Below are 12,626 nucleotides of genomic sequence, written 5' to 3'. Positions count from 1 at the left end.
ATAATGAAAACAGACAAGGAGAGGTCCTGCTGAGCCTGAAGCCGGAAGCAGGCAGAAAGGGCAGAACTGTGCCCATTTGGAATCTTTACATTTACCCACTGGCCTCACCGAGAACATTTTATGGAATGGGTTTTTAAAAACCAACTTGGCATAAAGGTAGGAAATAGAATTTTGTTTTATTTTAAAGAGGTTTAGGAAGGACTCCATTTGATTTTTCTGTCTCCTTGTAAAAGTATGTTCCTGGAAAGAATTTTAAACAAGTGTCTGAGGACCAGGGACACAAGGCCATGACACTAAGATCTCGGACTGTGAGGCTGACTTTCTTTTTCATAGCTGTGAGCATCTCTTAATTATCCTTAGGAAGTTACAAATCTATTTATTTGGCCATAAACACCTTGTAAGATAACACTTTAAATTTCTCTCCATTTTACCACTGAGAGTCTTTTCACTGACTTCCTGGACTAGAACTCCCACAGTTTACCCTCCAGGATCTCAACCCCAGCTCCACTATTTGTTAGGCTGTCATCACTTTTGAGCACTTACCATTGACCTTCGTGCAACACAGCAACTTCTCAGTCTTTCTGTGTATTTGCATGATGTCTCTAGCCTACTGTCCTGACAATGTGCCCAGGTCGATATGCAACTTTATAATCCAAGAAAATAAGTCTTATCTAATGACATCTGCCTAGCAACCTGCAATTAAAAGTTAAAAAGTACTCTGTAGAGACATTGTGATGTATAAGTCAATGAAATCGGACAGAACCATTAATGCCTCAGCTTCACCCTGAGGCTCAAAGGCAGATGTCTAGAGAAATTCTCAAGCCCCTCTGCTTAAGCTGGACAGAACCCTGAAAATCCCTGATGACTTGGGGCGGGAAAGGGGGCAGTCCCTGGGGAAACAGCACCAGAGATGAGCCAGCGTGAGGGAGACAAGTCCAAGGCCTTGAGAGCTTTACTTAGTCAGGATGATGAGGGCCTAAAACTCACCTCAAATGGTCCATGAAATAAAAATAAGGAAGAGGTGGGGAGGCAAGGGGTCAGCCCGGGAGGCACAGTTTACGGGGAGAAGGCCGATGACCAAGGATATTAAAGAGCCATATGTGTCTCTTTGTCCTAAACACCCAAGTCCTTTGTTCCAAGGACTCGTTTCTGAGTCCTGCTTGTAACTCAGTTCAACTGACCATCTGTACTGAAACAAGCTGTTCCAAGCTCCAGCTTCTGTTCTCAACTTCTTCCAATACTGGGACCTGTAGGAAAACCTACAGGCAGACCATTTCAGACAGACAGACTGCTTCTGGAAGCTTCCTTTTCGGCTTCAGTATGATAGGCCCTAGCAGGCTAAAGCCAGCTGTCAGCTCACATCCCAAAAGCCAAAGGAGGAAAACAGTGTGAGATATTTTTCCTCCAGAGAAAAGAAAATGTATATCTCAGGTGACCACTTCTTCACAGTACTGTACCTCAAAAATACTTAGATAATGAGAACGGTCCCCTCCTCCCCCAAAAGTGACTTAATGCTCTTTGAACTACAACACAGTTGAAACGTCAGGTGTGAAAAACCTTATCGATAGTGAAACCTTTCTAATACAAATATAAATGTATTAAAGCTGAATGCTTTCATTGTCCCATGAGCAAGAGCTGATAAGTAGTTCATTGATATAAACTATGATATTTTTCTAAACAACTTTTCGTCCTTTATTCCATATCATCCCCTTTTCATTATTTTCTTTCCATTTATGTCTTTCTTTGTATCCTTCATCCATTCAAGAAATTAGAGATCAACAAAGTTCAAGGTAAAATCTCAAGAAAAATTACTGATGTCTGGGATTACACTCCGCCCACCCAGCGCTCTACCCTCCAAAGAGTCGCTTACTTCTGGCTTTGGAAGAAAATGAATAGCAGACGTCTGTCTAAAAAAACAGTGCCCAGCGAGCTTTCGAGTATGGGCAGGGGCTTCGCATGTGTTCTGATTTGTTTTTCACTAGAGTATTTGACACCCACTCTCGGTTGTGAGCATCTTTCTCAGGTTCTTTGGGTCAATGAAAACATGGTGATCCTATATAATCTTCCCTCACAACATGACATTTGCCAAACCATTCTTCAGACGTAAATTAAAATGTAAAGTGAGGAATCTATCTTAAACTGAGAGGAAGGACAAGGTCAATGAGTAAAAATTCTGAGTAACAGATTTTTTAATGTAATTTTATATCAAAGACATACCCTTGGATGGTTCTAGGTGGAGGTCCTTCTGTACTGTCTATAATCAATACAAAATACTGGCTTAGAATCACAACATTCTTTTGACTGTAATCAATATGGTCAAAGTTTTACACATTTCTTTCTCCCAATGGAAATTATTTATGACTCTTAAAACTGCAACCAATCTTCTCAACAAGAACACTTCTTTCAACATAATGGAAAACGGCTGCCTAGCCTGAATCAAGAAAGGTTTTGATCTAGAAATCTAGACAAATAAGAGTCCACTACAAATAATCATAAAATAAAATCACAACTGATCAGTCTGCTCACCTCAAATGACCTTTCTGTTTTCCCTTTTAGTTTGCCGAGTTCTTCCTTCAGTTTTTCATTTTCATGACTCAAAGCCATTAGGCGCTCTTTGGCTTCTTTGCTCTGGATCTCAAAAAAGAGGCGTTCTTCCTTCTGCTTCTCCGTCCAGGCTGAAAGCTCCTCAAATCGCCCTTTCATAGCTTGGTTATTTAACTTCATGGCTTCTGTATGGGGTTCAGAGTGAGGGTATCACACACCAGGAGACTGGACTGGTTTAATGGATCAGACCGCCCCCAGACCCCTCGACCACGAGGCTGTGACTCATGCTGGGCCAGGCCCGAGGGTCCGCTAGAAAAAGACTACAGCGAGACGAGCGGTTTTCGCTTCCAGGCAGGACTAGCGGCTCTAAAGTTATTTCTAGTCCTCACGAGTTTCAGGAAAATAAACTGATTTGGGTACCTCCACCCAGCGCAGATACCTATGAATAATTCCATGGAGTGATGGGTACTACTCCCAGACTCGTGGCTCTAATGTTATTTCTAGTCCTCACGAGTTTCAGGAAAATAAACTGATTTGGGTACCTCCACCCAGCGCAGATACCTATGAATAATTCCATGGAGTGATGGGTACTACTCCCGGACTCGAAAGCTGGTCCTGCCCAAGGCCACGGCTTGAGACATCAGAATGCTTCCTCTTGATGAGGTAGTACTTTGGACTAACTCTGTAGTAACAGCAGCCTGTCTTTTTTTTCCCCTTTTAAATGGACAAAATGCCATTGTGCCATTTCCTCGAGATATATAAAATACTTTTTATTCTTACCTGTACCCAAAAATAAACCATGGCAACAGTTTTAGCCTTACTAAAAGCTAAACTCTGTGCTCTTTCTGGACCCAGGGAACCAGAGAGAGAGAGTAAGGAGTTCACCTACAAGCCTTGTTACAGGAAGGTCCAGGTGAATGGAGACACGTGGGACCTGGTACTGCTCACCTTTCAGCTGATGGTTCTCAGTCAAGAGCTCTTTCATCTGCTGCAGCAGCTCCTCTGGGGTGAATGTGTCCAGGTTAGGGTGAGCCAGATTGGGGGGTCCATTTCCCGTGCTTTCATTGGGGCTGTCTCCCTTTTCAGTCAGGCAGCTAAGTGGTTGATGGGACATGACAGCAGTTTCTACGGAAAAGTTACACGCTGACAATATAGCTGTCCTCTGCAAGGGGTCCCTGTGAGTCCCCCAAATCCATCAGCAATTGCTAATCAGTTTTCCAAAAGTTGCCTACTTCCTCTCCAATTGTATTTTGAACATTTCTGATTCTTTTAAACGAAAAAAAAAGTATCCTAATTTCAGCATGTGCATGTGTACATCTGTGGACGTGGGTGCCTAAGGGGCACAGTGAGGAGCCGGGAAATGGAGGCGGAAGAGGAGGAACCCTAACACAGTCGTTCAAGAGGAGTCCCACCTATGTTTGCAGACGGGGCAGAGTCTCATTAAGTTGATTTTCCATTGCAAATCTTTAAACTCAAATCTCTATATTTTGGGTGAATTGTATGGTATGCTAATTATATCTCAATGAAACTGTTAATCTCTGTATTTTATTTCTTGTATCTTTTGATAAGAAGGGAGAACTAACATTTTGGATGCTTGCTACACTGAATCACTGCACCAGACACATCGGTTTCTTCACTGAAGAAATTTTCACTGACCCCAACCAGTTATCTGTTTTACAGGTGACAGAGCCAGGTTCACTGAGGTCTTATGGGCCGTCCAAGGTTACTTAACAAGAGGCACGACCAAGTATCAAGGATGATTCCAGACCCAGACCTGTAATACGATAAAGGTATGACTGAATATTTAGCCTTCAATATTCGATAATTTTGTGAAGCACACTAAAAAGACTAGGAAATCTTGCTTAGTTATTGCATATTCTGAGACTTTAAAGCATACCACTTTGTGTAGAATCGTCAAAGTGGAAATAAATAAGAGACAAGTGTATCCCAACCCCACTTCTGTATGGCCTACCCCCTGGGCAAACATAGAAATCTCCTCTCATGACTGGATACATGCTACAGGCAAACATTTTCTTTTTCATACTTCATGGTGATGATAAGCCTTTTCATGAAGAACTGCAGTCAGTCAATCAGTCACTGGGAGATGAGAGAAATACACTTGCTGATAAGTCACTGTATCATAACATCTATGAGTGCTCTCGTAGTGCCCATATAATAAAATGCCACCAAATACACGAGTGCAGGATGGTGCCTCTTCTCAATCCAACTGGAGGTGGCCTCCCTGGAAACCGAGAGGCTGGCGACCTGCCTTTGGTCTGAAGGGACTTGTAGGTAATCAGAGGTGGTGCCACTATTGATGGGACAGCAGGCGCCAACACTGTCGCCTGCGTGACTACTCCTTAGGGCACCTAGCACAAGGAAAGGCATTCTCATGAAATTCGTTAATGAGGATGGCAAGTTCAGGAAGTAAGAAACACTGATAAAGCATAGCATTCAACTGTGAGCCCAGTGAAAGCATGTGTGTTTTACACATCCCAGTTCATTTAGAAAAGAGGAATAATGCTGAAGGGTGTTCTCTCCTAGCATCAGGTGACGAGAGTGGGCTGCTTTTGTCTTCTCCAATGAAATAATCTGAATTGTTTTGCATAAAGTAATTTGGATAAAAATAATGTGAATAAAGCCAGCTTATAGCTTTCCATAAAATTCATTGTTGCACAGAATGATGCTGGTGCTAACGTTTCATAAAAATGGGTTTTTACTTAATAACAGTGATCCCATTTATTTTGCAGAGGAATACTAAAATTCTAGGTAATAGACCTAAAGATAAAATCCTTGTAATCTGTATTATTTACTTGTCCACATTAAATTTCCTCAGGTATTCAATGATTATGCTATACTCGGAAAAAGTAAATGGAAACATTTAACAGATGTTATTTTAAAAAGTGTCTCAGCAAACATCTACAGATGTGTTTGGTTTCATTTTATTATATGCACACATTTCTTCCTAATGGTTTTTCTAAGAGAGGGGAAAGAGAAGAAAAGGGGAGAAGAGAGAGAAGGTGGAGGAGGGGAGGGGAGGGGAGGGGAGAGAAGAAAAGAGCGAGAGCTTTTCCCTTCAAGATTACACAGGTATTTTTCCTCCTTGGCTTTCCTTTATACCCCCACCAAGTGTTTAGACACAAACATAAGAAAGAAAGTTAAACTGGTTCTAGTTGTCACATCAGTGCTTCTCACTTTTTCAGGTTGTCCAGATTTTATAAGGATACAAAAAAAAAAAAAAAAAAGCAAGGTTATGCTAAGGGAGACAGTAGGAAAAACACTGGGTGGCACTACCCAAATGTATGACCTTCAGAAGTCACCTGGCATCTTGTGATGGTGTATCGACCTGTCTGGCAAATGACAACCATTATGGTTGCTCACTCAAAGTGTTCTTAAGCTTCTAGCAAGTTCACAGTCCGACCCACACTGTTCAACACATACACCCTAGCACCCTCATGGCCATGCCCCCCTTCTCACAAATAAGGCACATACCTGTCCTCATTATAGTAAATTCTTTGTTATCCAGCTTTGTTAGAAAAACTTATTTGGATATGCAAATGTCATAGTAAATAAAAAGTAAGTATATATTATGCCATTAATAAGCATGTAAATACCAAAATTATAAGCACGTAAATTATTACCAAAATTTTACTAAAAGCAATTGAATTGATTTTTGGTGACTCATAGAGCACTTCTGGATTTTAGAATATTTGGGGGGCATCATTATGAGTTATCACAATACAGTGCAAGTGTGAAATGTCTATTTGTAGAATGCCAGTTACAGGAAGCTGAATTCTGTTTTTAACATCACCTTGAGCTACTTTTAATTAAGCAAACACAGAGATGCGTTATAAATCCTTGCACACACCTTCAAAGGTTATGGAAATTGGAACTAAACCATTTATTCCAAGGTTCTGTCTAATAACAGAATTTCTCATAAAAGCCCAACTAATCTGGATCTGAAATGTGTCATTGTAAGCGAAGGTGATATTTAACTACAGAAGGGCAAATTGATTTAGCACAGGATTTGTCCAGATTTTACCAATGAAGAAGAATGAGAACTACTTGGAAGGTAAAAAATCAAAAGTAAACTCTCCTAGATTTATTCCCAGATCTGCTATTTGAATTCGATTATATGTTTTATCGTTCTTAATTCCAGAGGTCAAGTAATTATAGCAATGACTTGACTTTGTAGGCATGACCTTAAATCTCATTCCTGAGTTGGCCTTAAAAAGGATTCAGTCCGATCCCTCATTTGCTGCAAGAATGTCTTGTCCAGTTTCCACAGCAGATGGTCATATAGACCAGGCTTGAATGACTTCAATGACAGACAGTCTGCTCAATGACTTTAGCAGGCAACTGCCCATTCTATTACAGGGTGGCTCTGACTGCCAGAAAGTCATTTTGTATTGAACTTTAATCCGCCTTGTACTGAATTCCACCCACTGGACATTGGACCAGTGGCATAATACAGAATAAGCTTAGGCCACTGCCTTGGTGTGGCTGATTCTCCAGATCTGTTGATTAAGTATTCAAGGTTCAATCCGCATGTGGATAAGTCAGTTTTGAACAGTGAAAACCTATTTGTTGATCAGAGACAGTGCTGGCTATTGGCAAATTCTGGTTTGGGTTCACAAGGAAGCTAAGGTTCTAAGATTCCATCAACTAAACCTATCACTATCCTGGAAAAAGAACTCAAAACATGTATCTTACTAAGAGGGTAAAAAACAAAACAAAACAAAACAAAAAGAACCTCACCTTTTATGCCAGAAATGGTATTCTGATTTCATAATTTGCTAACATACAGAAAGTAGATTAGATTTCACCTCATCACTCCAGGCAGGAACCTGGGAGTTATGCCTGATTCTTCCCATTCCCTCTTCCCCCAAGTCTAATGGGTCACCAAATGCTGTCATTTCCACCTCCTCTCCATCCTCACCAGCATAGGTCAGGCCCTTCTTGTCTTGTCTGAACTATAGCAGTGTTGCACTCCACAGAGTACAGGATTCTGGCCTACTTTGTCCACAGCACCAGGATATTACCTGACATATATGAGGGTTCAACAAATACTTGCTGAATGAAATTTCACAGCCTCCTACATGATCTCTTATCAATTTCCATCACAGTCCCACTGCCTGCATGGTTTCTTTCCCAGTACGAGCTCATCCACCTGCTTAAAACCCTTCCCATACAAGGCAGAGTTCCAGCGCCTGAGTGAGACAAACATAGCCTTTCAGGGTCTGGACCCTACTTACCCACTGGTATCACCTGTCGCCATGCCACTTATACTCAGGGCACATTACAGAGCTCACTATTCCCTGTAGTCTTTTGCTTCTGTGCCCTTGTATGTGTGTTCTGCCCTGTGCTTGAAATGAATGGCCTCTTTTTGCCCTGGCAAACACCCACAATGTCCATCCAGCTCAAATAGATGTCCTATTCTTTCCTCGGTGAAACAAATAGCACTTGATGTGTTCCACCTCCTTGGCCCTTTTCTGCAAAGTACTGTAATCATTCCATGCCGGTCCATCTCCCCATCAAACTTAAGCCAAGGTCTCTATCTTATTCTTCCTAGAGACTGGCACACAGCAGCCTCTCAGTAAATGTTGAAATGAAATGAAAATATAGTTTAAGAAGCTATTTTAAAGTCTAACACTAGTAAAACACTTCCCGCTGTGTAGGTGATAAACCCGGCATGCTAATATTTTGAGTTTTTCTACAGTTCCATGGCACTCACTTCGATTCTTAAACACAACTTTTAAAACTTATTTTGAAGATTAGTACTGTTTTTTATATCACTACAAAGGCATCTGGATATTATTTCATAACACATATTCTGTTATTTAATCCTTATACACATGTCGAAGTGAAAACAATAAAAATTTAATTTTTTTCTTTCTGAAATAGATTTTACTTTCAAAAAACAAAGTTTAAGTTTTTTCCTTTTTCCTTTGGATTTACTATTCCATAAAGTCCAAAGAACATATCAAGCAGTCTAAGTCTTTATAAAATTCACGAAAAGCAGGGCTCAGAGAAGAGAGTACCCATGTACCTCTACTTAAGGGAGGAGGTTCCATGGTAAAGTAATAAATATAGTAACCACTTCCTTTCAAGAATAAAGTTTATTTTTGTTTTTTGGAGGGTTTAGTAGGAATCCGTAGCATAAGATGCAACCTGAGGTCAATTACAAAAAAAAAGATATGACTTTTATAACGTTGTCCACAGTATATGAAGAACGACTAAAACTGGCCCAGTAGAAAACAGATCATTTGTCCCAAAGGCTCTAATTATTGTCCTCTCTCTACAGGCTATGTTTAAACTTCACTTGCCTAGTCCATTCCAGGGCAGTCCCCGCCTTGGTGGCTGCTCAGGAACTCTCCAGCCCACCACAAACTGGGCAAAGCACAATGGGGGTGGGGGTGGGGGGTTCTTCTGTTAATAGTGCCACTTGCTTAACCAGATCTGAGGTTTTGATGTCCTAACACCACCTTACTGTACTACGGCTTTGGTTTTCCATTTCATCCTGTGGCATACAGCCCTGTGACATACATTTCCACATCACAGTTTTCCTGGTAGAGGAGGCAGACCAGAACCCCTTTTTCCTTTTCTCTCAGGGATGTTTACTGCTTTCGGTTGATCAGTCTCCGAGAGTAAAAACAATTCCTCAGCCTCATCAAATATTTATATTATCTCTCTCTCTATATGGATGGATGGATGTATACATGCATATGTATGTACGCATTTATGTGTATGTATGTATGTATGCATATATCCTCACACACATGCATACACACGTTTTAGACATAACTGTTTATGAAGATTCCTTTCAGCCGTTCAGTATCGCACCACCTTAGAGAGGTCACTTGTTTCTTAGGGTTCCTGGGCTCATAAAAGCTAGTTTTTAGTTCTTAAAGTCTTCCAAAGGTGTACCCTTATCCACTTCCCTTATAATAAGGAACTAGATGTATAATCATTCCCAACCTGCGGGAGCGTGTCACCTTAAACCACCTTGGTGACCTACAGAGGAAGTCACCTGCGGCCGGCCAGGCCAGTAAAAAAGGGGGAAGGGCGCTTTGGGCGGCCACCCCCGCTGCCTTTTCACACCAGGTCAGGATCGGCGAGGACTCGTAAACCCTTCCATCGGAGAGGACTCCCTACCCCTCGACACCCACACCCCTAGTGACTCAGGGTCGCAGGGACGGGGCCTGCGGGAACAGCTTCCAGGGCAGAAAAGGAGCCGCCGCCTCGCCCAGCCCCTGCCCGGCCCCTGCCCAGCCCCTGCCCCGGCTCACCTGGCGCCCGCGCTCCCGCCTCTCTCCGGGTCACTGCTTCCTCGGCATCGTGCCCGCTGGGGGAGGCCTCCGGACCCGGATGCAGATGTCGCTCGCAGACCGGCCGGAGGGCGGCGGCGGGGACTCGGGAAGCCTCAGGCTGACGTGCTGCCTCGCGACCCCGCCCAGCGGCGCTCAGCTGACTGCCGCGCGGGCCTCCCCGCCTCCGCGGGGAATTTCCTGGGCCCCGCCCCTTGCCAGGCCCCGCCCCAAGCGTCCCTTTCCTCTTCGCCTGCCGGGGCTCGGGCAGGAGCCAGGCAAAGACGCGGGGCCATGCGGATTGCACCAAGATGTCAGTGTGACCGACGGCGTTAATCAAAATAAATTTCGAATTAAACCAAATGTGTGGAGTCGGCTTTCCCCGCTCAGCTTCCTGTAGAAGACCAGATCCACAAGGGGTCGCTGCGCCCCATGGAAAGAGCAGGACGGTCCCAGGCATCCCTGGAATCAGGCTTCGATCTCAGTTAAAAGCCTTACATACGGATATAGTTAACTGAGCATGCATGGCTTTCCACCCGATTTTGGCCTTAAAATAGACCTTTAAAAACAAAAAGCCTGCGGGATGCTTCTTTGGCTCTTGCTACCTGGGAACAGGCCAACCATTGAGACCTAGATGCCTCACCAGGGGGTTTAAGAGATTGACCTGGATTGTACCTGGAAAGCAGGAGTATTGCTTTACTGGACCAGAAGAAGGAAGATGCCCCCGGATTAGACAGAATTAAAAGGGAGGAAACAAGACCAGAAAGGGGGGGAGGAGAAGCGCCCTAGTTTGCATCCCAAGCACCCTAATAAGGAATGAGCAAGGACGCCCACACCCGACACAAAAGGCATCTGATCGCAAGGTCAAGGTTCGGTCAAGGCTGTGCAGCTGGTACACCCCGCCGAGAAGAAAGCAGAAATCAGGACGGGGCTGCAGGTGGTCTGGAAGAGAGTCTGGGAGCAGGGTTGTGCTGAAGACGAGGGAGGATATTATACGGGGAAGAGCTGGATTTAAGAATGAAGGCGTTGACATCGCCGAAATCAGTGGGAATAAGCAGCACGTGGTTGCTCATCCAGGCTGCTCATTGGTGGGAAGGAAATGGGAGCGGGGAATCCCAATACAAGTGGGAAGAGAGTGGGGTGCTCTGTTTCCTGGCATCCCGGAAGGGTTCGTCTCAGCTTCGCTGTCTAGACCTCCTGTTCCAGGCCGCTCCCCCTGCCTGGTCCTTCACACCATCCTGAAGTTAGCCCCTGGAACAGAGCAGGGACAGCTGCCAGTCAGTAACTGCCCCATGACCCAATTCCAGAGGGTCCCTCCTGGGTCTGTTAGGGGTACCTGGGGTGAGTCACACTCCACTGGGCTTCCTTCTATTTTAAACCCTGTTAATGTGAGATAAACTGAGTGGCAGAGAAGCTGGAGTGCGGGCGGGGTGGATGGAGGTCATACAGGGGCTGCCCAGCTGCAGTGGGGAAGGTGGGGGGTGAGTTTCTGCTAGAGAAGGTGGTCAAGGGAGTTTTCTCCTGACCCACTTGCTCCCAGCGGGGGGTGGGGGGCTCTAAAGCACTGAGCACCCCTGCGCTTCTAAGCTGAGCAACCTCGGACAAATTATCTATTCGTTCTGTGCCTTATTCTCTTATCTATAAAATGGGGGCTATAATACAGGTCCAAAATCCCCAAAGTCTCAATAACCAAAGCCTTTCTTATTTCATTTGGAGGCAAAATCTGAGCTAAACTCTGTAAAGCCTTTTACAGTCTTTATTTAGACCATTTGCAATTCCTTATTTGTTTTGTTGATGGCACATTAATTATTTTGTATGAGAGCTGCCTCAGATCCTTTTGGGGAGCTCTGTTATATGAATTACATGCATGTATCACCTTGCTAAAATCCAAAAAATTCTGAATTCTGAATCAGAGTTTGCGCCAAAGGCTTCAAGTCTATAGTACCAACTGCCTAAAGTCATGGTGAGGATTAAAAGAATAATACGTGTAAAACACTCAGAACAATGCCTGGAGCATGGTGTTGTATTGTTATAGCTACTGTAGAGCCAGCTGTTTCTCAGCCTGAATAGTCCAGGTGGTGCCTCCTTCCACTCACACTTCCGAGCAGGTAGACTCTACGTGCCCCTAAGAAAACCGAAATCGTTACACACTTTTAGTTGTTCACTGATGTAGTTTTGTGGTAGGGTATTTAGTGAGATATTCATTTGTTTATGTAAATGAGCTCTGTGCTCCGCCTAGACCCGTCCGTCTGAAGAAGGCAGCTAATCCTTTTGTGTTTCTTACCTCAAGGGCATTAGCAGGATTCTTGGAGGACCAACCTCTCTTCTAGTCTTTTGAAAAGACCCTTTCTCACTAAATACCTTGTCTATCCCAGGTGTCCTGGGGGAGCAGGGAGTTAGGCGGGATGGGGCAGGGGGCCTTTCACCGCAGTTAGAAGGAAGAATGACTCCCCCCAGAGTGGAGGGGTTAGGGAATGGTGGTCTCCTGAGCATCTAGGACTCAAACCTCAGCCCCTGCAGCACGAGGACACATCGCAAGTACATGTATCACACAGCTATGTGATGCATCTCCTGCACCTTGGGAACCTGGTTCCACAGCTTGGGCAGATCCTAGAGTCCACGCTTGTCATTGGAAATATTGCCTTCTCTGTAGAAGGACCTGTATGTTGGACAATGAGGGTATCAGCATCCAGGTTAATAGGCTAAAGAATAAATGGGCAATTCCAATGGTACCAGAGGCCCTTCTGGATTTTTGCGTGGCCCTAGAGAAGGATA

The 12,626-nt window shown here is 44.0% G+C and overlaps 2 protein-coding genes across 7 annotated transcripts in view; one reads left to right on the top strand and one right to left on the bottom strand.

Moving 5' to 3' along the window:
- OPTN (optineurin) overlaps positions 1-10,000 on the bottom strand; it is a 35,740-nt gene extending 25,740 nt beyond the window's left edge. For 2 of the 3 annotated variants that reach the window (XM_006906967.3, XM_015585673.2), the window contains exons 1-3: positions 9,834-9,999; positions 3,493-3,669; positions 2,527-2,729 (exon numbers count right to left, since the gene is read on the bottom strand). In XM_006906967.3, coding sequence (XP_006907029.1) covers positions 2,527-2,729; positions 3,493-3,658 — 369 coding nt within the window. In that variant the 5' untranslated portion in view covers positions 3,659-3,669; positions 9,834-9,999. Of the gene's footprint in view, positions 1-2,526; positions 2,730-3,492; positions 3,670-9,833 lie in introns of all 3 variants that reach the window. The other variant, XM_006906968.3, reaches the window with a different exon arrangement.
- The window catches only part of CCDC3 (coiled-coil domain containing 3), a 169,366-nt gene that overhangs the window by 30,456 nt on the left and 126,284 nt on the right, over positions 1-12,626 (top strand). For 3 of the 4 annotated variants that reach the window (XR_001516441.2, XM_025043424.1, XM_025043423.1), the window contains exon 4: positions 4,225-4,334. The gene's annotated coding sequence lies outside the window, so the exon portion shown is untranslated. Of the gene's footprint in view, positions 1-3,678; positions 4,335-12,626 lie in introns of those variants that run through there. The other variant, XM_015585579.2, reaches the window with a different exon arrangement.

This window comes from Pteropus alecto, unplaced genomic scaffold (assembly GCF_000325575.1).
Source record: "Pteropus alecto unplaced genomic scaffold, ASM32557v1 scaffold11, whole genome shotgun sequence".
Taxonomy (NCBI): Eukaryota; Metazoa; Chordata; class Mammalia; order Chiroptera; family Pteropodidae; genus Pteropus; species Pteropus alecto.
This window is presented reverse-complemented; position numbering and strand designations above follow the sequence as displayed.